The sequence below is a fragment of the Phyllobates terribilis genome, unplaced genomic scaffold, assembly GCF_046119375.1.
Source record: "Phyllobates terribilis strain yellow unplaced genomic scaffold, ASM4611937v1 Scaffold_1__5_contigs__length_1240528914, whole genome shotgun sequence".
Lineage (NCBI taxonomy): Eukaryota > Metazoa > Chordata > Amphibia > Anura > Dendrobatidae > Phyllobates > Phyllobates terribilis.
The window spans coordinates 497867773-497894013 of record NW_027362761.1 but is presented as its reverse complement, the minus strand read 5'-3'; the positions used below and the strand labels follow the sequence as shown (position 1 = coordinate 497894013).

Here is a 26241-nt window from a genome sequence, read left to right as displayed (position 1 = left end):
CAAAATTGTGCTGATGTAAAGTACACATGTGGGAAATGTTATTTATTAAGTATTTTGTGTGACATATCTCTCTGATTTAAGGGCATAAATATTCAAATTTTGAAAATTGCAAAATTTTCGCCAAATTTCCGTTTTTTTCACAAATAAACGCAAGTGATATCGAAGAAATTTTACCAAAATCATGAAGTACAATATGTCACGAAAAAACAATCTCAGAATCAGGGGGATCCGTTGAAGCGTTCCAGAGTAATTACCTCATAAAGTGACAGTGGTCAGAATTGTAAAAATTGGCCTGGTCATTAACGTGCAAACCACCCTCGGGGGTAAAGGGGTTAAATAGTACACGCAAAATGCCAGTGTCAACGTCTACAGTGAAGAGGCGACTCCGGGATGCTGGCCTTCAGGGCAAAGTGGCAATGAAAAAGCCATATCAGAGACTGGCTAATAAAAGGAAAAGATTATTATGGGCAAAAGAACACAGACATTGGACAGAGGAAGATTGGACAAAGTTATATGGACAGATGAATCAAAGTTTAAGGTGTTTGGATCACACAGAAGAACATTTGAAAATATCTGAAAAGATGCTGGAAGAGTGTCTGATGCCATCTGTCAAGCATGGTGGAGGTAATGTGATGGTCTGGGGTTGCATTGGTGCTGGTAAAGTGGGAGATTTGTACAAGGTAAATGGGATTTTGAATAAGGAAGGCTATCGCTCCATTTTGCAACGCCATGCCATACCGTGTGGACAGCGCTTGATTGGAGCCAATTTCATCCTACAACAGGACAATGACCCAAAGCACACCTCCAAATTATACATGAACTATTTAGGGAAGAAGCAGGCAGCTGGTATTCTATCTGTAATGGAGTGGCCAGTGCAGTCACCAGATCTCAACCCCATTGAGCTGTTGTGGGAGCAGCTTGACCGTATGGTACAAAAAAAGTGCCCCTCAAGCCAATCCAACTTGTGGAAGGGGCTTCAGGAAGCATGGGGGGAAATTTCTCAAGATTACCTCAGCAAATTAACAGCTAGAATGCCAAAGGTCTGCAATGCTGTCATTGCTGCAAAGGAGCATTCTGTGACGAAAGCAAAGTTTGAAGGAGAAAATTATTCTTTCAAATAAAAATCATTATTTCTAACCTTGTCAATGGCTGGACTATATTTTCTATTCATTTTGCAACTCATTTGATAAGTAAAAGTATGAGTTTTCATGGAAAACACAAAATTGTCTGGGTGACCCCAAACTTTTGAACAGTAGTGTACGTTTTAAATAAATTCTATGCGTCTCAGTGGTTCAGAAAATCAAAGTATCAGATATTTTTGCTCTATATTTATCAAGTTTCAGATGTATTCAACATTTTAAGGCTATGTGCCCACGTTGCGGAAATGAAGCACAAAATTTCTGCTTCATTTCCGCATGTCCTCCCCCGGAATTCCGCCGCGTTTAATGCGCGTTTATCGCGCGTTTTCAACATGCGGAATTGCCTTGCGTTTTTAATGCATTGCACAAGGCAATTCCGCATGCAGAAACGCAAAATTAATGCGGATTTTTGAACGCGGCATAAACGCTGCGGAAAAATCCACAGCATGGGCATAGAACTTGTGGATTCTCATTGGGGACCATGGGATGCGGATTACCAAGCGTTTTACAAGCGTTTCCGCTGCGGAAAATCCGCAGCAAAAAACTCTTGTAATCCGCAACGTGGGCACGCAGCCTAACACTTTTTTCTTTTACTACAGGTTCTTGCTGGTTTGTACAACCCTGGGGATGGTCATATTGATCCTTATTCACTAACCATGGCCCTTGCATCTGGGGCCAGGAAATATGGTGCACAGTTATACTTTCCAGCACAAGTCACTAACCTAATACCTCAACCTGATGGGACTTGGAATGTGGAAACCCCTCATGGGACGATTCATGCAAAAAGGATTGTGAATGCTACAGGTATATACTCCACATTGTTTATCCAACCTAAACCAAACTTGCCTGTCAAATTCATAGGTTTTTGTCTAATCTGTAGTTGTATATCTATCTTTAGCTCCCAGCAAGTTTGTTTGGATTTGCAGCAGCATGCTCATTTACTATTTTTAAAAGAATGTGTCATTAGAATTAACCTACTGTTTAAATCAGATTTTTATGTAAAAAAAAAAAGTACCTTTTTTTCATATCACAGTCTGTATTAAAGGGAATCTGTCAACAGGTTTTTGTTATTTAAATTTGAGAGCAGCATGATGTAGGGACAGAGACCCTGATTCCATTGATGTCACTTATTTGTCTGCAAAACCACAGCAAGCAGCCCAGTAAGTGATACATCGCTGAAATCAGGGCCTCTGCCCCTACATCATTCTACTCTCAGATTACATGACAAAAACCTGCTGAGAGATGCCATTTAAGGAAAAATTAGAAATAATGCATAGTTAATACTGGTAATTTGGGCTATTCAAGACTCAAACATACTGTTTTTAAAGAAATTCACATGAACATCAGCAGCAATAGGGTCTGTGGCAGTCTATCTGATGTACTAAAGCATCTAATGATCTGTGCAAATGTTATTGTGAATGAAGGGGATGGACATGAGCTGTAATATCATCTTTGGTGGATTCTGTGTAGATAGAGGTGTTACCTTTTTCATTGTAATTCTGTCTGTGATGGATAATGAGACTTCTGAAAAGTCTTCTGTAAAGAACAGGAAATATGAGCTTAAAGTAGCCCCAGTAGCCAGTGTCAAAAAGGCAAGATTATTTTTTTATGTTTTGAAGGTCGTTTTCTAATGGCACATTTTCTGCATAAGTATAGGATAATTAGATGGTAACTGGAGAGATACAGGTGCTTCTCACAAAATTAGAATATCATCAAAAAGTAAATTTTATTTCAATTTTTCAATCCAAAAAGTGAAACTCCTATATTATATAGAGTCATTACAAACAGTGATCTATTCCAAGTGTTTATTTCTGTTAATGTTGATGATTATGGCTTACAGCCAATGAAAACACAAAAGTCATTATCTCAGTAAATTAGAATAATTAACAAAAAACACCTGCAAAGGCTTCCTAAGCGTTTAAAAAGGTCCCTTAGTCTGTTTCAGTAGGCTCTACAATCACGGAGAAGACTGCTGACTTGACAGATGTCCAAAAGGCCGTCATTGACACACTCCCCAAGGAGGGTGTTACGGGTCCGGGTGGTGGAACCTCTGTGCCGAGGTGCAAAGAGGGACCCAGAGGGGCGTGACTAAGTATCCACCCGCACCGACCCTGGTCGTACGGCAGCTAACGACACCGTGACCAGGGAGGATCCGGGCTGAGGGACCAGGTGCTACTCTGGGGTCGACCTTGTGAGAGAGCAGGTGGCTCCCACAGGTCAGATGACTGGGACTGACCGGTATGGCAGATGGACACGGCAAGCAGGCGGAAGTCTCTGGTAGCTGACAGGTGGTCACAGTTCGAGAAAACAGGGCAAGTAGCAGTCTTTAGGTTTACCAGGAAGGTGGTCACAGCAAGTGACGGCAGGGTCTCCAGGCAGGCTGGCAGGAAACAGGCAGGTGCTCCCAGGTGAGCGGGCAGACAGACGAGGCGGGTAACTGACAGGTAACTGGTGGGCGCTCCCAGGTGAGCGGGCTGACGGACACCGCAGGTAACAGGCAGGTAACTGGTGGACGCTCCCAGGTGAGCGGTCTGACAGACAGGGCAGGCGGATGCTCCCAGGTGAGCGGACAGATAGCCAAGGCAGGTAACAGGCAGGTAACAGGTGAGCGCACCAGGTGAGCAGGCTGGCAGGCTCGGCAGATAACGGGCAGATAACAGGCTGGCAGGCAGGACGAGAAGTCAGGCTAGCAGCGGGACCTGAGGGCTGAAGCACAGAACAGACACAGTGCAAACAACTTTGCTCGGGCACCTCCATTTTGGAGGAGGTGCCTTATATATGGGAAGTCCTCCGGCAATTGACCGGGGGCTCCTTAGGACGACGCGCGCGGCCCCTTTAAGAGAGGGGGAGCGCGCGCGCGCCCTAAGCACAGTGCCCGGGAAGGAGCGCGCGCCGGCAGCAGCGAGGGAAGGAGCGCTGGAGGACGCCGCGCGCTGAACAGGAAGGTGAGAGAGACGGCGTCTCTGCCTAGCAGGAGGCAGAGACGCCGATGCTACAGTACCCCCCCCCTTTAGGCCCCCCCTTTTTTAGGCCAGAGAGAAATTTCTCAAGGAGAAGCGGAGCGTTGATGTTGTCCCTGGGTTCCCAAGTTCTTTCCTCAGGACCAAACCCCTTCCAATCCACCAGAAAAAAGGTTCTCCCTCTTACCCTCTTGGTGGCCAGGATACTCTCCACTTCAAAGACATCCTCAGCAGAAACCGGAGTAGGAGGAGTACCTGGATTGTCGGAAAAAGTGTTAAGGACAACGGGTTTGAGGAGGGATACGTGGAAGGAGTTGGGAATGCGTAGGGTGGCCGGGAGTTTTAATTTGTAGGCCACTGGGTTAATTCGCCTGAGGACTTCGAAGGGTCCGATGAACCGAGGGCCCAACTTGTAGGAGGGTACTTTGAGCCGCACATATTTGGAAGAGAGCCAAACCTTGTCTCCCGGACGGAATTGAGGTGGATCCAGACGTCTCTTATCAGCATATCTCTTCATCCGCTCGGAGGACAGAAGAAGAGCGGACCTGGTACTCTCCCAAATAGTAGAAAATTCGCTGACAAGAGACTCTGCGGCAGGGTTGTCCACAGAAGCGGAGATAGGAACTGGAATCCGGGGGTACTGGCCATAGACAATAAAGAACAGGGATTGGGAAGAGGATTCGCTCTCATGGTTATTATAAGAGAACTCGGCCCATGGTAGGAGACCCACCCAACCCGAATGGTGGGCATTAACAAAGTGCCGGAGGTAGCTGGTCAGGATCTGATTGATCCGCTCCACTTGACCATTGGACTGTGGGTGGTAAGCGGAGGAGAAATCCAGGGTGATGTCTAGCAGCTTACATGTGGCTCTCCAGAAGCGTGAGGTGAACTGAACCCCACGATCCGACATGATGTGGAGGGGTAGGCCATGGAGACGGAAGATGTGGCGGATAAAGTCTTTAGCCAGCTCTGGTGCAGATGGGAGACCAGGCAGGGGAATAAAGTGGACCATTTTAGAAAAGCGGTCAACGACCACCCAAATGACTGTACAACCAGCAGAAACAGGAAGATCGGTGATAAAGTCCATAGCAATGTGCTGCCATGGAGCAGCAGGTACGGGCAGGGGCAAGAGATGGCCAGCTGGTAGATGTCTGGGAACTTTGTTAAGGGCACAGGATGAACAGGCCGCGACGAAGTCTACAACGTCCTTACGCAGGGTAGGCCACCAGTAATGCCGGGCAATGAGCTGGAAGGTCTTCTTTTGGCCAGCATGGCCAGCTAGTTTAAAAGAATGTCCCCAGCGAAGAACCCTCTCCCGATCTGGTACTGCTACAAACGTCTTACCGGGTGGAAGACGAGTCAGATCCAAGGGGGCCACATTCATCACCTTGGAGGAGTCAATGATGTGCGTAGGCTCCTCCTCTTGATCAGAGGACAGGAAGGACCGGGACAAGGCATCAGCTTTGACGTTCTTGTCCGCCGGGCGGAAATGAAGAATGAAGTCGAAGCGGGCAAAAAACAACGACCACCGGGCCTGGCGAGGATTGAGTCTCTGGGCATTTTGGAGATATGCCAGGTTTTTGTGATCCGTGTAGATGATTACCGGGTAAAGAGCCACTTCTAGCAGATAGCGCCACTCCCCCAGTGCCAATTTGACGTCTAGCAATTCACGGTCTCCTATGGAGTAGTTGCGCTCAGACGAGGAGAAGATTTTGGAGAAAAAGCCGCAGGTTACCATTCTCCCGGTAGAAGATTTTTGGGTGAGTACCGCTCCGGAGGAGGAGGCATCAACCTCCAGGTAGAATTGTTTATTACTGTCCGGACGATGCAGGACGGGGGCAGAGGCGAAGGCTCTCTTTAAGGAAAGGAAGGCCTCCTCGGCTTCAGGCGACCATACCTTGGGATTAGCCCCCTTACGGGTAAGCGCAGATATGGGAGCAGTCCGGGACGAGAAGTGTGGGATGAAAAGACGATAGTAATTGGCGAAGCCCAGGAATCGCTGTATCGCCTTCAAACCTTCTGGACGGGGCCATTTTAGAACAGAAGAGAGTTTCTCTGGATCCATTTGTAGACCTGTCTGGGAGATAACATAGCCCAAGAATGGAAGGCAGGTCTGGTCGAAGAGACACTTCTCGTATTTGGCATAGAGGTGGTTCTGCCGAAGCCTAAGCAGGACCTGACTAACATCCCTCCGGCGTGTGGGGAGATCCGGAGAGAAGACCAAGATATCGTCCAGGTAAACCACTACGCAGGAGTACAGGAGATTACGGAAGATGTCGTTGACCAGCTCTTGAAAGACAGCGGGGACGTTACAGAGACCAAAGGGCATCACAAGGTACTCATAGTGACCGTCCCGGGTATTGAATGCTGTCTTCCACTCGTCTCCTTGACGGATACGGACCAGGTTATATGCTCCTCGAAGATCCTGGCGCCCTTGAGACGGTCAAACAATTCGGAGATGAGCGGCAGGGGGTATTTGTTTTTCACAGCGATTAGATTGAGTCCTCTGTAGTCAATACCGGGACGTAACGAGCAGTCTTTCTTTTTGACAAAGAGAATCCGGCTCCAGCCGGGGAGGTAGATTTTCGGATAAATCCCCTAGCCAGATTCTCTTCAATGTATTCAGACATGGCCCGGGTTTCGACCGCTGATAACGGGTAGATACACCCACGGGGAGGAGTGGCGCCCGGTACCAGGTCCATCGGGCAGGCATATGGCCTATGGGGTGGCAACGTCTCCGCTTCCTTTTTACCGAAGACGTCCGCATAGGGCCAGTATGGAGCCGAGAGAGAACAAAATGTTGACACCTTCCGATTGGACTTCGTCGCGAACAAGTCCACTGCTGGACGACCCCACATTGCGACAATCTTGGAGAATATCTGAGGGTTCAAGGACCATTCTCCTTCTTTTAGGGAATTGTGGCTGAGAAAATCTGCCCTGATGTTTTCTTTTCCTCTTAGATGAACCGCAGAAAGGGAGAGAAAATGATCTTCTTTCTGAAGAAGTCTGTCTGCTACTCTCATTAAGTCTCTTGAATGGGTCCCCCCTTGATGATTTATATACGCTACAGAGACTTGATTGTCCAAGAGTATACGGACATCCTGGCCCTGTAAATATACAAGGAACCCATAGAACGCATAATCAACCGCCAAAAGCTCCTTAACATTCGAGGAAAATTGTACCTCATTTTCTGACCAGGTTCCCTGAATTAAGCTGTTTTCAAAATGAGCTCCCCAACCTGTAGCACTTGCATCTGTAGTTAAAACTGCTGTAGGTTTACTCCCCTAAAAAAATTAGTGTATAGCAACCACCAGCGAAGGGATTGTAAGGAGCTAGGGGCCAAGGTAAACTCCCGGTCTAGATGTCCAGCTAGGATTGAGTCATTATATAACACATCCCATTGAAGAGCCCTTGAGTGAAATTGGGACCAGCGCACTGCAGAAAAACTTGAGGTCAGGGTCCCTAATAATGACATGGCTTTGCGCAGTGTCATGGAGGGTCTATCCATACAATGTTTCACTAGTCCCTGGATTTTTGCAATTTTTTCATCTGATAAATGACATAACTGTCTATCTGAATCTAAAATGACCCCCAGGAACTGTTGGGCTTTTTGTGGAGTTAACCAAGATTTTTCCAGATTTAGAAACCAACCTAGGTCTTGTAGGACAGAAATTGTTACCTGAAGGTGGGCCTCGCATTGTGCAAAGGAATTCCCCACTATCAGGAAATCATGGAGGTAAGGGGTTATTAAAATATCTTTTTCTCTTATGTGGGCCATAACTTCTGCCACCAGTTAAGTAAAAACTGTCGGGGCTATAGCCAACCCAAAGGGAAGAGCGGTATACTGGTAGTGTTTTACCACCCCTTTTATTTTGATGGCTAATCTTAAATACTTTTGATAATCCCTATGAATGGGAACATGGTAATAAGCGTCTTTAAGATCCAGGACTACCATATAACAGTGGGGAAAAAGCAATTTTATTATTGTTTTTAATGATTCCATTTTGAAGGTGTCTATTTTAAGAAACCTATTTAAGGATTTTAAATTTATGATAGTCCTGAAACACCCATCCGGCTTGGGAACCAAGAAGAGCGTGGAGTAGAATCCGTGTCCCTCTTCTGTTTTCGGATCCTCAATCAGGACTTTTTTCTTTGTTAGGTCTTGTATTTCTGATATGAGGGCTGTCTGCCACTCTGGGGAGGAACTAGAGGGAATAATTACGAATCTCCTGTAAGGAAGGGCTTGAAATTGAAATTTAAGACCAAAACTAATCAGGCCTAAAATCCAACTGCTATGTGAAATACGTTCCCAAGCCGGATAAAACAACGACAATCTCCCTCCCACCTGGGTGGATTGTGATTTTCCCCTGGCTTCTGCTCAACCCTGGAAGAAGAACCAAAGAGTAGGCCTCTACCTTTGCGACCTCTTTCCTCGAATTTCTCCTGTTCTAAAGAATCGTCTTCGGACAAAGTTCTCTTTCAGAAAAGATTTTTTAAAAGAGGGTAGAGGTACAGACAGAAAGCCCCTCTTAGGATCTCCTGCTTTCTCCAACAGATCATCCATGGTTTGGCCGAAAAGATATTCACACTCACAAGGAATTGTACGGCGTCTAGATTTTGTTTGTACATCTCCAGGCCAGCACTTTAGCCAAAGGGCTCGCCGAGCAGCATTTGAAAGAGCTGCCGATTTCGCTGCTAGTCTGAGTCTGCAGATACGTCAGCAAGAAAGGCCACTGGACTAGGGGGAGAGTAGAAATAATCTCCTTCCTGGAGACACTCTCTTTCAATTGGTTGTCAAGCTGTTCCAGCCAGACCATCAGGACTCTGGATGTGCAGGTGGCAGCCACTGCTGGTTTTAGGGCTCCTGTAGTGGTCTCCCAAGTACCTTTTAAAAAGGTATCTGCTCGTCTGTCCAGGGGGTCTCTTAAAGCTCCCATGTCGTCGAAGGGGAGGGAAGCCTTTTTTGATGCTTTAGCAATGGCAACATCAAGCCTTGGTGCCTTTGACCAGGAGGAGCATGCGGTATCATCAAACGGATACCTCTTTTTGAAAGTGGGAGGGATGCTGCCCTTTCTGTCTGGCTTTTGCCACTCTCTTTCAATGAGATCCTTAATCTTTGTATTCATGGGGAAGGATATTTTCTTTTTTTGACCTAATCCTCCAAACATTACATCCTCTAAAGACTTCTCTGGTCTAGTGTCCACAATGCCCATAGTAGAACGGACAGCTTTCACCAAGGCATCCACCTCATTTAAAGGAAAACATTGTCTCTCAGATTCGCTATCAGACGAGGATAGGGAAGAGGAAGAAATGTCTGAGATGTCGGAATTTGAGCCTGATCGAGGGTCCTGAGGGGAATGGCTGACCTCAGAATTCCCTCGCAAAGCCTTGCCTACTTCTTCTTTAATTAGAGTTTTTAGACCCAAAGAAAACCCTGGGGTTTCTTCCGTTATCACCTTGTCAATACAAGGTTGGCACAACTTTTTAATATATGTATCAGGGAGCGGGCTGCTGCATAGGGCACATTCTTTATGCTTTGATTTAAACGAACATTTCTTGCTCTGAAAAGACTTCATAGACAAGAGAAGAAAAAGGAAACAATTAGTAGAACTTTCACGAAGATTCCACTTACCCCCTGGCATATGCGGTACCGTAGAAGCAGAGGAATCCTTCTTAACCGGCGGAGGATCACGCCGAATGACAGGACCTTCCTTCCTGCTTTTAGCAGTGAACTTCTTAGTTGAACGGCTGGACCCGGTCCGGGAACGACGTTGCACCGCCTGTTGTGAGGGCTCCCCAGAGGGCTGCTCCTGCAGCAGTTGTTCTTGCTGAGGTGAAAGCTCCTTTGTATCTCCCATTGTCATGAATAAAGAAAGGGCTGGGAAGCACCTCTGCATGTAACCAGACCTTTTTTATACTGGCCATGCAGGTACCTGTGTGGAACAGGGGGGGGGGGGCTCCCTTTCCCCCTCCCCGGGATGGGCAGAACACTGCACATAGCAGTACTTGCGGGATGCCCATACTGTTCCGGGCTCCGGCGTCCCCACCGCTCGCATGCGGCCCGTACCTCCTGGCCGTGCGCGAACTGCGCCCAGTTCCGGTGGAGGCCGGCGCACCGGAAATACGTCATAGGCCCGCCGTTACCGGGCCACGCCTAACACGTTCCCCGCCGGCGCGGCCCAGATCTCTTGTAATGAAGCGGGGGGGGGTTTACCCGCATTCGGTCCCACACACACACAGCGGACCATCCGGCTCCATCGAGGGGATGTCACGCTGACCGCAACACACACGGAGGTGCCCCATTGAGCCCTGCCGTGGCGTCTCCAGGAAGAACAGGACCAACCAGCGCAGGAACTTCACCGCTTCAGGTACCCTGTCTATCCCTCTGGGCAAGAGACCGCTTCCAATATTCATCCTGCAGGTACCATCATGGACAGGAAACCTAAACTGAGGCGGGAGAGTGGTGGCGTCCTTTTTAACCTGTAGGTTTCCTGTCCATGATGGGTGGATAATCTCTCTCGTGGTGCTGTCATGGGAGTACGAATAAAGTGTGGTAGATAAAGGTGGACAAGCAACCGGGGTAACCACAGCCTTGAAAGGATTGTTAATAGTTCAAATGCAAGAGAAACATTCTGGCACCACGCTGTTTTTTCAGAGGATCAATCACCAGGGCATAATTCAGACTGTGTGCTTCAAGACTTAAACGGTGGTGCACATCCAAGAAATATTTCAGTCACAAGCAAGAATAGAAGGAAAGGCAGCACTCACCCAGTCTTCTTTAAAACGTTCCTTTATTTTTGTGTGCGGAGCATTTCAGCGTGCAGCATTGGACTGAGACCCCGAAGGGTATGCGGGGGGAGAGGAAAAAGGGAGTTTTTGGTAAGGTGTTTTTTTTTGTTTTTTTGTTTTTTTTTTGAAACTCACAAATGCTGATCATGAGAATGTAGCCCAAAAGATATTTAATGGCTTGGAAATTGACTTTGGATCCCTGAATTGATTGATCTTTTTAAGTAGCATGGTTGCAATGTTGTTCACAAATAGTTGGTATTAATATGTGGTGTAGGTTGATCCTAAGGGTATGTGCACGTGTTGAGTATTTGAATGCAGAAATTTCGGCACCTTTTCCGCAACTCTTGACAGGAAAACCACACGTTTTTGCATCATTTGTGATGAGTTTTCTATGCATTTTGCATGTGTTTTTTCACCTGCGTTTTTATATTGTTTTTGGACAGCAATGAATGTTCTAGAGATGGATTATAGATAGATTGACAGACATATAATTGCACGACCCCCGACATATTATAAAATTGCATCCTGTGGAGCTTATTGGACAATTCTTTATGATTAAATAAATTAATGAAAAAATCTACGTGGGCACCCCCTCACCTCCTTCTCTCCCCCCCCCCCCCCAATTTTTTGTAACTAGCAAAGGTAAAACAGACAGCTGAGAGCTGATTTTATCAGGCTGGGAAGCTCCATGGTAATTGGGCCCTTCCAAGCCTAAAAATACCAGTCCTCAGCCGTCCCAGAAGTGGTGCTGTGGTAATGTGGGTTCTGGGGCTTTGGTGTTAGTAATGGAGAGATGTCTATCAGACACTCCCATTACTAACCCAGTAAGTAAAAAGAAAAAAACACCCAAAAATCTTTATTTAAATAAACACTACCTCACACTTTCCCTGGTTCACCATTCTATTTAAAATATGAGGGTCAGTCAATAAGTAATGCCTCCTATTTTTTTTTTCCTTTTAATTGGCAAGAAATTCTAATGCAATTACATAGGTTGAAAACCACAACATTAACGAGTAATTTGTCACTTTTCAATATAATCTCCATCCATTTCCACAGTCTTGGTCCACCGTTTAACAAGGGCATGTATTCCAGCATGGTAAAAAGCATTCTTGGGACCCACCGTGCACAATCTTTTCTGTATCCCAGTTGTCCAATAATTTTCATCACACTGCCTTTACTGAGGCAGATAATGCCACACAATTCATCTGCAGTCACCCGGCGGTCACCACGAATGATGTCATCGACTCGCTGAATGTTGCTTGGAGTCACTGCGGTTACTGGCCTGCCACTCCGCATTTTGTCAGCCAACGGTGATGGCCCTTCAGCTGTGTTACAGCAATGAACCCATTGTCTAACAGTACTGACATCCACTGTTGCATCACCGTACACATTTTTCAGTCTCTCATGAATTCGAATGGGCGTTTCACCTTCTGCATGCAAGAATTCAATCACAGAACGTTGTCTAATACGAACATCGATGTCAGCCATTTTGCAAACTGATACAGTCCTGCCACCTGTTGGTGGAGGAAGTTGCAATTGCTGTGGATTGGAGAAGAAGGTTTGAGGAATTGTGCCAAATTCGAATATTTAACATAACTACATTCTTTAAGGAGAAAAAAAAATAGGAGGCATTACTTATTGACTGACCCTCGTAAATAAAAAGTTCTCACACAGGTGCGACGGAGAACAAATAAACAAATTATCATAGATTACTTTGCAGACTCCATATACAGAGCCCCTAAGTGCCAGAAGAGCAGAATACCCCCCTCAAGTGACCCCATTTTGGAAATTACACCCCTCTAGGAATTTATCTACAGGTGTAGTGATTATTTTGACTCCATGGGTGTTTGCCAGAAACAAGCAGCAGTGGATGTTGCTGAGTGAAAATTGCAAATCTGTCATTGTAGTGCCCGGACATTGTGCCCAGCTCGTGCTTCTGGAGACATGGCCCTCGTAAATTAGGCAGGCTTTTATCACTACAGAAATGCCAAACATGTGGACACTAAATTTGGTTTAGGCACACTGTGGTTTTCTTCTGGGGGGCAAGGAGCAGATCAAGAATTGGTTTTATTTATTTATTTTTTACACAGTTCCTATTGTCTGCTGCAGGGTGTCAGCTCTCATATAGTGCTGACACCCGCTTTTGATCGTGCCGGCGCAAGCTCCGAGTGAGCCCATACTATTGGAAAGCTGTACATGTATGGCGGTTTTGCGGGAGCGCACCTCCCACAGCAGCGTACATGTACAGCGGATGTCGTGAAGGGGTTAAAATTCCGAGTCTCTGTTGCCGAGATATTAGCAATGAAAGTATTTGGTACCTAATGAGTTAACACTCACTTGGGACTTAACTATAGTGATCAGATAGCAACTCATGCAGGGAGAAGTACTGCACCATATGAAACCACTGGCAACAGAGAGGCACAATTAAAAAAAAGTCTCTATTGGGCCTCTTTCAGACATCAGTATTTCGAGTTCGTGTGGTGTCCGTTTCCACATGTACTGGAGATGCTGACAAACGTAGACCCATTCAAATTAATGGGTCTGCGCACATGTCCGCGTGTTTCCACGGACCGTGTGTCTGTGGGCAAAACACGCTGACATGTCTGTTTTTTTACCTGCTGCACGAGCCGTAAAACGTCCCACACAGATGACACATGGATGACATCCTTGTGTCATCCGTGTGACACGTACCGTCACCTGGGAATCTGCTTACAGTTAGTGCTGTTTCCAAGCGCCTGGTGCTGAACGCTGCCGTCATCATTGTACCCTGCCGCCGCTGCGATCACCATCAGCAGGGGACAATGATGAGATTAGTAGTCTGCTCCCACTGTAAAAATAAGAATAAAATAAAAAATCCTTATACTCACCTGTCCTAAGTGTCCCCTGCTGTAATCCATGCGACTGCTCACACCAAGGAGCCAAGTAGAATGACTTGCTGCAGCGAGTAGGGCCCTCATACGACTCATAGGTCCAAGGTCGTAAAGGGGTTAAATGTGTGTGTATATGTGCATATAATGTAGTGTGAGTATATACTCACCTGCGCTGTTTTCTCCAGTGTCCAGCACAGCTCTTCTCCTCTCCTCAATGACGTCACCGCACCTCAGATTATTTTATAGAGAAAGCCTGCGGTGCCTTGTTCTGACCCTCCATAGACTTACATTGTAAAATGAACTTCCGAGTCACGCAGAGTGCAGCGTGACCTGGAGAGTCTGCAGAGTGGTGATGTCACTGAGAACCAGAGAAGAACGGCGGTGGACACCGGAGAGAGTCTCAGTCATTCAGTTATATACAGTCATTCTCAGTCATTCAGTTATATAGTCCCTGTGCACTGACAGTTTGAAAATATAATTTTTCTGGTTAGCCAATAAAGGTAACACTCCTAAAATACTTTTTTGTGCATAGAAGGATATACAGAGATTTTTTTTTTTCGGGCTAACAAGGTACCACAATTTATATTTTTTAATGCACATTATGATGATGGAAGTATTTTGCTAGCTGCCGATATGTGGTCCCTACCAGAATGTGAGAAACTATTTATTACTTATACTAACTGTGGATTAGCTGGGGGCCCCCAGGACTGTGTCTGGGCAGCCATAAATAGTTGTTGCCTTGTAGAATTTGCAAGCTAGAGGGCTTACAGTGGCCAGAAATAGGCAAGCACCACACATTTATCACACACGTTTGGCTACGGTAGTGTTCAAAATAATAGCAGTGAGTTCAAAAACATGAGTGAAGCACAAAATCTTTCTACTAGTTGTTATGTCCATGCATTGGGAACATTGCACACTGTTTTCTTAATCAAAACCTGAAAAGAAATGTATATAATTTTTACCTACATTACAGAAGATAACAAAAAATGAATATTAGGCTGTTCTAAAAAAAAATAGCAGTGTCTGCATTTGTCTTTATAAACTCACAATATGTACTCTTTTTTTTGAGGATTTAGCATTCCTGTGAATCACTAACCTAATATTTAGTTGTATAACCACAGTTTTTTAGAACTGCTTCGCATCTATGTTGCATAGAGTCAACCGACTTCTCGCACCTGTCATCTGTTATTCCAGCCCAGGATGCTTTGATTACATCCCACAATTTTTTGCCATTTGTTGGCTTTGCCTCAGAAACTGCATTTTTGACATCACTCCACAATTGATCTATCGGATTAAGGTCCGGGGATTAGGCTGGCGGCTTCATAACCTCAATTTTGTGGGACTGGAACCAAGATTTTGATTGTATACTGGTGTATTTAGGGTCGTTGTCTTGTTGAAACACCCATTTCAAGGGCATATCCTCTTCAGCCAACATGACCGCTTCAAGTATTTTAATATATGCAAACTGGTCCATGATCCCTGGTATGCGATAAATACGTCTGGCACCATAGTAAGAGAAACGTGCTGTTACGGATCCGGGTGGTGGAACCTCTGTGCTGCGGTGCAAGGAGGGACCCAGAGGGGCGTAACTAGGTATCAGCTCGGACCGACCAAGGTCGTACGGTGGCTCAATCGACTCCGTGACCAGGGAGGGACAGAGCAGGGGGACCAGGTGCTACTCTGGGGACGACCTTGTAAGAGAGCTGGTGACTCCCACAGGTCAGATGGCAAGGACTGACCAGTACAGCAGATGAGCACGGCAAGCAGGCTGACGGGTGGTCCGGACAAACTGACTGACAGACACGGCTAGTAACAAGCAGGAGCCTCTGGGTAGGCTGTCAGGCAGGCATGGCAGGTAACAGGCAGGAGCCTCTAGGTAGGCTGTCAGGCAGGTATGGCAAGTGACGGGCAGGAGCCTCTAGGTAGGCTGTCAGGCAGGCACGGCAAGTGACGGGCAGGAGCCTCTAGGTAGGCTGTCAGGTGGTCACGGCAAGCCACAGGCAGGAGCCTCTCGGTAGGCTGTCAGGTGGTCACGGCAAGTGACGGGCAGGAGCCTCTAGGTAGCAGCAAGTTCTCCAAGTAGGCAGGCTAGCCTAGCCCATAGACAGACTGGCGGGTTGACCGTAGGCAGACCGTCAGGCTGGAGAGTGTCCTTGGCTGGTGGAGACCGGTAGCAGGTGAAGGCTCCCTATTAGCGGACTGGCCAAGCCCATAGACAGACTGGCGGATGGAACTGTAAGCAGACTGTCGGGCTGGACGGATAGTCAGGAGTAGACTGGCAGACTAGACTGGTAGTCAGGCAGGCAAAGGGACCTGAGAGCTGAAGCAGAGATTAACACACAAAGCTACAACCTTGCACGAGCACCTCCATATTGGAGGAGGTGCCCTTTATAGGGGAAATCCTCCGGCCATTGGCCGGGGACTTTTTAGGACGGCGCGCGTGGCCCCTTTAAGAGGGCGGGAGCGTGCGAGCGCGTGCCCTAAGCACAATGCCAGGGAAGCTGCGTGCACCAGCAGCAGCTGCAGGGAGGCCAGAAGACGCCGGAGCAGGACCGCTGCGGTAAGGGGGACGGCGCTACAGTACCCCCCCCCACCATATGCCCCCTCTTTTTCAGGCCAGCAAGAAATTTTTTAAGGAGAAGCGGGGCATGGATGTTCTCTCTGGGTTCCCAAGTTCTCCTCTGGGCCAAACCCCTTCCAATCCACCAGAAAAAAGGTTTTTCCTCTTGGTGGCCAGAATGTTCTCTACCTCATAGACGTCCTCAGCGGAGACCGGAGCTGGGGAGGTACCTGGATTGTCGGAAAAAGAATTAAGCACAACTGGTTTGAGGAGAGATACGTGGAAGGAGTTGGGAATCCGTAAGGTGGTTGGGAGTTTTAACTTGTAGGCTACTGGGTTGATTTGCTTGAGGACTTCAAATGGGCCGATGAACCGTGGACCCAACTTAAAGGAGGGTATTTTGAGACGAGCATGTTTGGAGGAGAGCCAAACCTTGTCTCCCGGACGGAATTGAGGTGGGTCCAGATGTCTCTTATCAGCATGCTTCTTCATCCGCTCGGAGGATTGGAGAAGTGCGGATCTAGTGTCCTCCCAAATAGTGGAAAATTCGCAGACCAGAGACTCTGTGGCCGGGTTGTCCACAGAAGCGGAAACGGGAAACGGAATCCGGGGATGTTGACCATAGACCACAAAGAACGGGGACTTGGAAGAAGATTCGCTCTCATGGTTGTTGTAGGAGAACTCGACCCATGGTAGGAGCTCCACCCAATTGGTATGATGAGCGTTGACGAAGTGCCGGAGGTAGCTGGTAAGGATCTGTTTGATACGCTCAACTTGGCCATTGGACTGTGGATGATAAGCGGAGGAGAAATCCAGGGTGACCTCCAGCAGCTTACACGTAGCTCTCCATAAGCGCGAAGTGAACTGGACCCCTCGATCAGACACAATGTGGAGGGGTAGGCCGTGGGGACGAAAGATGTGATGGATGAAGTCCTTAGCCAGCACAGATGCAGACGGAAGACCAGGCAGAGGGATAAAGTGAGCCATTTTAGAAAAGCGGTCAGCGACCACCCAAATGACCGTACAACCGGCAGAAACAGGGAGATCCGTAATAAAGTCCATAGCAATGTGTTGCCACGGGGCAGCAGGCATGGGAAGAGGCAGGAGATGGCCGGCAGGAAGATGTCTGGGAACCTTGTTGCGGGCAGAGGACGAACAGGCCGTGACGAAGTCTACCACATCCTGGCACAGGGTAGGCCACCAGTAATGCCGGGTAATGAGCAGGAAGGTCTTCTTCTGGCCAGCATGGCCGGCTAGTTTGGATGAATGACCCCAGTGAAGAACCTTCTTACGATCCGGGACCGCTACAAACGTCTTACCGGGTGGAAGACGAGACAGATCCAAGGGGGCCACATTCATCACTTTGGAGGGATCGATGATGTGCATAGGCTCCTCCTCTTGATCGGAAGACAGAAAGGATCGGGACAAGGCGTCAGCTTTAATGTTCTTGCCCGCCGGGCGGTAATGTAGGGTAAAGTTAAAGCGGGCAAAGAACAAAGACCACCGGGCCTGACGCGGATTGAGTCTTTGGGCGTTCTGAAGATAAGCCAAGTTTTTCTGATCAGTCTGGTTGACCACCGGGTGCAGAGTCCCCTCGAGCAGGTAACGCCACTCCTCCAGCGCCAATTTGATGGCTAGCAGTTCTCGGTCTCCTATGGAGTAGTTGAGCTCGGACGAGGAGAAGAGCTTGGAGAAGAAGCTGCAGATTACCATTCTCCCGGATGGAGATTTCTGAGTGAGCACCGCTCCGGCTCCGGAAGAGGAAGCATCAACCTCCAAAAAGAATTGTTTGTTGTTATCAGGACGGTGCAGCACAGGGCCAGAAGAGAAAGCTTGTTTTAAAGAGAGGAAGGCCTCCTCCGCTTCGGACGGCCATTCCTTAGGATTTGCTCCCTTTCGGGTGAGCGCAGAGATGGGAGCAGTCCGGGAAGAGAAATGTGGGATAAAGAGACGGTAATAGTTGGCGAAGCCCAGGAATCGCTGAATCGCCTTCAACCCCTCCAGATGGGGCCACTTTAAGATGGCAGAGACCTTCTTGGGGTCCATCCGTAGACCAGTCTTAGAGATAATATAGCACAGGAATGGAAGTGAGGACTGCTCGAAGAGGTATTTCTCAAATTTTGCATATAGGTGATTCTGCCTGAGCCTAAGCAGGACCTGACGAACATCCCTCCGATGTGAAGGAAGATCCGGAGAGCAGACCAAGATGTTGTCCAGGTACACCACCACGCAAGAATATAAGAGGTCACGGAAGATGTCATTAACTAATTCTTGGAAGACGGCGGGAGCATTACAGAGACCGAAGGGCATCACACGGTATTCATAGTGACCGTCCCGGATATTGAGTGCCATCTTCCACTCGTCTCCTCGGCGGATCCGGACCAGGTTATACGCCCCACGAAGATCGAGCTTGGTGAAGACCTTCGCGCTTTTAAGGCAGTCGAACAGCTCAGAGATGAGCGGCAGGGGGCATTTGTTTTTGACAGTGATTTGGTTGAGTCCTCTATAGTCGATACATGGGCGTAGTGAACCGTTTTTCTTTTCAATGAAGATGAATCCGGCTCCAGCCGGGGAGGAAGATTTCCGGATGAATCCCCTAGCCAGATTTTTTCGATGTAATCCGACACGGCCCGGGTTTCGGCCAACGACAACGGGTAGATACACCCACGGGGTGGAGTGGCATCGGGTATCAGGTCGATAGGGCAGTCATATGGCCTATGGGGTGGTAGAGTCTGTGCCTCCTTCTTGTCGAAGATATCAGCATAGGACCAGTAGGGTGCCGGAAGACCGGGTAAATTAGTCGGAGTAGGTGGGGGTCGAGCCGGGTGAACCGGAACCAGGCAGGTCTCATGACAATCCTGCCCCCAACGGAGCACCTCACCGGATTGCCAATTCAGAACGGGTTCATGTTTCTGTAGCCAGGGTAGACCTAGCAAAAGGGGGTGAGAGAGTCCGGAAAGCACATGGAAGGAGATCCTCTCTGAGTGCAGCATTCCCACCTGCAGGGTTACGGTCTCTGTGACGAGCAAGATGGTCACCGGAAGAAGTCTTCCATCCACGGAAGCGACTGCCAATGGTTCGGCCAGAGGTTTGGTAGGAATCTGATACTTCCCTACAAGGACTGGGATATGAGATTCCCAGCGGCTCCGGAATCCAGATGTGCAGTTTCAAAGAAGCGGTTCTCTCCATAGGAAATAGAGACGGATAAAGTCAAGGACAGAGAGGATTTACTTTTGCCTAGGGCTACCTCTCCGAGCGGTCCTAGACACTGGAGTTTCCCGGCTTCACCGGGCAGGAACGAATCAGGTGCTCCTTACTGCCGCAGTAGAAACAGCTCCCCTCAGCTCGGCGTGTCTCTTGGCGAGATTTGACCATCTTGTCTGGTCGATCTGCATAGGTTCGGGCGAGCGTGCCTGGGGAGTTGCAGGTTGGGACGCAGGTCTCTGGAAGGCAGGAGCAAGATGAGGAAATCTTCTCTCCCGGGTAGTCTCCTTAGCACTTTCCAGGAAACGGATGTCAATCCGGGTTGCTAGTGACACCAGGTCATCCAGGGTGGTAGGAACGTCCCGGCGGGCTAACTCGTCCTTGATCTGACCGGAAAGACCCTCCCAGAAGATGGATACCTGGGCCTCGTTGTTCCAGGCAAGCTCAGAAGCGAGGGTACGGAACTGTATGGCATATTGGCCCACGGTGAGACTCCCTTGGCGGAGACGTAGCAGAGAGGAGGCAGTAGAGGATTTTTGTCCAGGTTCATCGAAGACTTTCCGGAAAGCAGCGAGGAAAGATGATAGATCGGACACCAGGGGATCCCCTCTCTCCCACAGGGGGTTTAGCCATGCCAATGCTTCTCCAGTGAGATGAGACATGATGAATGCCACCTTGGCCCGGTCAGAGATGAACTGGTGTTCCAGGAGTTCAAAGTGCAGGGAGCACTGGTTTATGAAACCCAGAGCTAAAGCGGGGTCGCCAGCAAAACGTGGGGGTGCCGAGAGTCGGGGTCCATAGCCGGATGCCGTAATAGGACAGGGTTGCGGTGCCGCGGGAGCAGGCGCCGCTTTGCCAGAGGCGGACACCGATGGGGCGGACAATGCGCCTAGGCGAGAGTTAACAGACCGCAGAAAGGACAGGTCAGTCTCCTGTTGAACTCTGACGTAAGACCTCCTGGTGCAGGTCGAAGATCGCGGGGGTCTGGAGGTCACCGGGTTCCATGGCCCGTGCAAACTGTTACGGATCTGGGTGGTGGAACCTCTGTGCTGCGGTGCAAGGAGGGACCCAGAGGGGCGTAACTAGGTATCAACTTGGACCGACCAAGGGTGTACGGCGGCTCAATCGACTCCGTGACCAGGGAGGGACAGAGCAGGGGGACCAGGTGCTACTCTGGGGACGACCTTGTAAGAGAGCAGGTGACTCCCACGGGTCAGATGGCAAGGACTGACCGGTACAGCAGATGAGCACGGCAAGCAGGCTGACGGGTGGTCCGGACAGACGGACTGACAGACATGGCTAGTAACAAGCAGGAGCCTCCAGGTAGGCTGACAGGTAGGTACGGCAAGTAACAGGCAGGAGCCTCTAGGTAGGCTGTCAGGCAGGCACGGCAAGTGACGAGCAGGAGCCTCTAGGTAGGCTGTCAGGCAGGCACGGCAAGTGACGGGCAGGAGCCTCTAGGTAGGCTGTCAGGCAGGCACGGCAAGTGACGAGCAGGAGCCTCTAGGTAGGCTGTCAGGTGGTCATGGCAAGTGACGGGCAGGAGCCTCTAGGTAGCAAGCAAGTTCTCCAAGTAGGGAGGCTAGCCTAGCCCATAGACAGACTGGCGGGTTGACCGTAGGCAGACCAGCGGGCTGGAGAGTGTCCTTGGCTGGCGGAGACAGGTAGCAGGTGAAGGCTCCGGATTAGCAGACTGGCCAAGCCCATAGACAGACTGGCGGATGGAACTGTAATCAGACTGTCGGGCTGGACGGATAGTCAGGAGTAGACTGACAGACTAGGCTGGTAGTCAATATTAGTAGAAACAGCAGCACAACTGGACCAGGGTGCACGAGTATTGTCCAAAACCATGCAAAACTATAAGACCTTCATCAGTGTACTGCAGGTGAGATAAACCTGAACAAACATACATCAGCTTTGTTGAACAAAAAGGAACATATACAAAAATTGGGAGCGTGCGCGTGCCCTAAGCACAGGGCCAGGGAAGCTGCGTGCACCAGCAGCAGCTGCAGGGAGGCCAGAAGACGCCGGAGCAGGACCGCGGTGGTAAGGGGGATGGCGTCTCTGCCGGGCAGGAGGCAGAGACGCCGATGCTACACATGCCCATATCATGATGCTTGATCCATAATGCTTCAATGTCTTCAGAGTGTACTGTGGCTTGAATGCAGAGTTTGGGGGTTGTCTGACGAACTGTCTGCGGCTCTTGAACCCAAAAAGAACAATTTTACTTTCATCAGTCCTCAAAATGTTTCTCCATTTCTCTTTAGGCCAGTTGAGGTGTTCTTTGGCAATTGTATCCTCTTTTCAGTACATGTGTTTTTTTTAACAGTGGAACTTTGCGTGGACTTCTTGCTAAGAGATTAGCTTCACACAGGCGTCTTCTAACTGTCACAGTACTCACAGGTAACTTGAGACTGTCTCTGATCATCCTGGAGCTGATCATTGGCTGATCCTTTGCCATTCTGGCTATTCTTCGATCCATTCGAATGGTAGTCTTCCATTTTCTTCCATGTCTTTCTGGTTTTGCTTTCCATTTTAAAGCATTAGAGATCATTTTAGCTGAACAGCCTTTCATTGTCTGCAGTTCTTTATAAGTTTTACCCTCTCCAATTAACTTTTTAGTCAAAGTATGCTGTTCTTCTGAATAGTGTCTTGAACGACCCTTTCAAGGAGAAATGCATGTACGACACGTAAATACGTGGAGAACATATAAACTCCTTGCAGATATTGTCCCTGGTGGGATTTGAACCCAGTACCCCAGCGCTGCAAATCAACAGTGCTAACCACTGAGCCACCACGCTACCATTCCAGAATTATTTTCCAAGGGGATTTCAGCTGCTCATGGGAAATTTTCGAACTCTTCTGAAAATCCAAAAGGTCTCTTGTTTTATCAGAAGCATTATAGGAGTGTTGGAAAGTATGGGCAAGTATGGCCCAAATACCTCTTCTTTTTATAGGTCTTCTCAGACCCCTCATCTACAGGGTCTCTGGCAAAAGGAAACATTGGAGATTGTGCCCTTCATTATCTCTGGTCTTTTACCAAGAGGACTCAACATATTTTCCCTTTTTGGCCAAATAACAGACCCTAAGGGTACATGTAAATACAGTGGGGGAAATAAGTATTTGATACACTGCCGATTTTGTAACTTTTCCCACCTACAAAGAATGGAGAGGTCTGTAATTTTTATCATAGGTACACTTCACATGTGAAAGACAGAATCCAAAAAAAAAAATTCTGAAAATCACATTGTATGGCTTTTACATAATTTATTTGCATTTTATTGGATGAAATAAGTATTTGATAAAATAGAAAAACAGAATTTTATATTTGGTATAGAAACCTTTGTTTGCAATTACAGAGGTCAGATGTTTTCTGTAGTTCTTGACCAAGTTTGCACACACTGCAGCAGGGATTTTGGCCAACTCCTCCATACAGATCTTCTCCAAATCTTTCAGGTTTTGGGGCTGTCGTTTGGCAACATTGAGTTTCAGCTCCCTCCAAAAAATTTTCTATTGGGTTCAGATCTGGAGACTGGCGAGGACACTCCAGGACCTTGAAATGCTTCTTACGGAGCCACTCCTTAATTGCCCTGGCTGTGTGTTTCGGGTCATTGTCATGATGGAAGGTCCACCCACGACCCATCTTCAATGCTCTTACTGAGGGAAGGAGTTTGTTGGCCAAAATCTCGCGATACATGACCCCATCCATCCTCCGTTCAATACAGTGCAGTCATCCTGTCCACTTTGCAGAAAAACACCCCGAATGTATGCTGTTTCCCCCACCATGCTTCACAGATGGGAGGGTGTTCTTGGGGTTATATTCATCCTTCTTCTTCCTCCAAACACTGCAAGTGGAGTTGATGCCAAAAAGTTCTATTTTGGTCTCATCTGACCACATGACCTTCTCCCATATCTCCTCTGGATCATCCAGATGGTCATTGGCGAACTTCAAACAGGTTGGACATATGCTGGCGTGAGCAGGGGGACCTTGCGTGCCCTGCAAGATTTTAATCCATGACTTCGTAGTGTGTTACTAATGGCAATGTTTGAGACTGTAGTCCCAGGTCTCTTCAGATCATTGACCAGGTTCTCACGTGTAGTTCTGGGCTGATTGTTGACCTTTCTCAGAATCATCCTTACCCCACAAGGCGAGATCTTGCATGGAGCCCCAGACCGAGGAAGATTGACAGTCATCTTGTGTTTCTTCCATTTTTTAATAATTGTGCCAACAGTTGTCTTCTCAACAAGCTACTTGCCTATTGTCATGTAGCCCATCCCAGCCTTGTGAAGGTCTACAATTTTGTCCCTTGTGTCCTTGGACAGCTCTTTGGTCTTGGCCTTGGTTGAGAGGTTGGAGTGTGATTGATTGTGTGGACTGGTGTCTTTTATACAGGTAACTTGTTCAAACAGGTGCAATTAATACAGGTAATGAGTGCAGAATAGGAGGGCTTCGTAAAGAAAAACTAACAGGTCGGTGAGAGACAGAATTCTTGCTGGTTGGTAGGTGATCAAATACTTAATTAAATTGCATTTTATTGCATGAACTATTTAAAAATCATACAATGTGATTTTCTGTCTTTTATTTTTAGATTCTGTCTCACAGGTGAAGTGTACCTACGATAAAAATTACAGACCTCTCCATTCTTTGTAGGTGTAAAATCGGCAGTGTATCAAATACTTATTTTCCCCACTGTAGGTGACCTGCGGCATTAAACAGAAGTTTTTTAATAGCCTGTGTAGACAGGCAAACAACATTTATTATGCATACATAATGATCCGTTATACATTTTGCAGTGCGCAAAGGCTGTCATTTTTCTCGACAGCCCAGGTCTGTCTCAATCTTTTCTTCCTCTTTTTTTCCTGTGGTGATGGATACAGGGATGCTGATATGGGTGGTAAGTGTAGAGCGTAGAGCCCCTTTTCTGTAGTGTTCTTAAAGAGGTTGTCCACTACTTTTACATTGATGACCTATCTTTAGGATACATCATCAATGTCTGACTGGACGGGGTCCAACACCTGGCACCCCCCGCCGATCAGCTGTTATCGGTGTCAGCGGTCGCTGGCCGGAGGTACTTACTTGCGGAGCTGGCTGTCTACTTCTAGTAGCGGCCGCAGGGTACTGTGCATCCGCCTCCTATTGATTTGAATAGGAGACGGATGTGCAGTACCAGGCCTCGGCCAATACAAGTAGATGGAGCAGCTCGGCAAGTGAGTACTTCTGGCCGGCGCCGCAGACACTGAGAACAGCTGATCGGTGGGGGTGCTGGGTATCAGACCCCAGCCAACCAGACATTGATGACCTATCCATCAATGTAAAAGTAGTGGACAACCTCTTTTAAACCTGAGAGGGATCCCTAGTACTGGCCTTGTGCATCACCCTTTGCAAACATCTTCTTGCTTAGGCCTTATTTATCCAAGATATAATGAAAAAACAAACTGAAGCAGCTGGCAGAATCTAGATAGAAATAACTCCGTTCATCATCATAACACATTTGAGACGTTTGGGGTTGGACTTCAAGACTCATTATGATATTGGTCACAAGAAGAGCAGAAGGTCATGGCCTGTAGTGTCCATCCCTTGTGCTCCTGTGCCTTTTTATAGAGTTATGGTAAGTCTTTATCACCCCTTCAAGAAATGAGTGGGGAACAAAAATCTCCCACCCCAATTGTATCAATCCAATATTTTGTAACATTGCCCAAATTGGCCTCTGATGAATCCCGATTCAACAAAAATAAATATTTCTTATTTTCCTATAGAAGAGCAACCAGTCTATCCTCATTACAGTTTAATCTAACCAACATATTGATATTATTATAAGGATATGTTCTCACAACGCGTTTCTGCTGCATTTTTTTTCTGCTGCAGCCAAAATCTGCCCTCCAGGCAGTAAAAACGCTGAATTGAAAACGCACGCTTTGCCATGGTTTCTTTTTCAGCATTTTTTGAGTGCAGATTATATCCACAAGATGTAACATACCTGGCGGCGTCCTTGCATAGTGGTCCATCTCCCACTGTACAAGAGCGCGCACTTGATCTCCAGTCCAGTCTGCTAGCCTGGCTTCCCTCCATGCTGTCTGCTTGCCTCTGTTTCTGCTGCTTAAGGGCGGCGCCCGATCACTTCCTGCTTCTTGTAGCTGCTGCAGGCACACCCCTTGTGCGTCCTCAGCCTATTGCTGTCTGTCACCTGGTATTTAACCCAGCTCCTCCCTGGAATCCATGCCTGAGCATTGTGTTCTGTCAGTTGGCTTCCTGTCACTGATGTGCCAGGTCCTGTCTATGCTTCCTGCCTTGCGGTATCAGTTCCCGTGTCTGAACTGTGTCCTGTCTGAACTATCTTCTAGCCTGTTGTCTTCTGCCTATCCTGGAGGCTGTATTTCCAGGCCAGTGTGAACACGCTCCTAGCCTGTTCTTTCCACCTTCTAGGGGCTGCATACCTAGACCCGTTCCTGTATCTTGCCTGTTCCTGTCTGAACACGCTCCTAGCCTTTTCGTTCCGCCTTCTAGGGGCTGCATACCTAGACCCGCTCCTGTATCTTGCTGCTGTGTTCTTGTCTGAATACTCTCCTAGCCTGTTACCTGTTTTTCTCTATGTCCGTACCTTCCCTTTTCCTGCAGAATCTGATCCCGTACCTAACTCCTACTCGTCCCTGTACTCCCGTTTGTGAGTTTAGAGTCCACTCGCTACTTCATTGCAAGTATCCTGTGTGTACCTGGTTCT

The 26241-nt window shown here is 47.9% G+C and overlaps 1 protein-coding gene across 2 annotated transcripts in view; it reads left to right on the top strand.

The window, feature by feature from the left end:
- Positions 1-26241, top strand: part of DMGDH (dimethylglycine dehydrogenase) — a 112318-nt gene that overhangs the window by 19144 nt on the left and 66933 nt on the right. For both annotated transcript variants that reach the window (XM_073680178.1, XM_073680177.1), the window contains one exon: positions 1739-1943. In XM_073680178.1, the coding sequence (XP_073536279.1) occupies positions 1739-1943 (205 nt within the window). The remainder of the gene's footprint in view (positions 1-1738; positions 1944-26241) is intronic.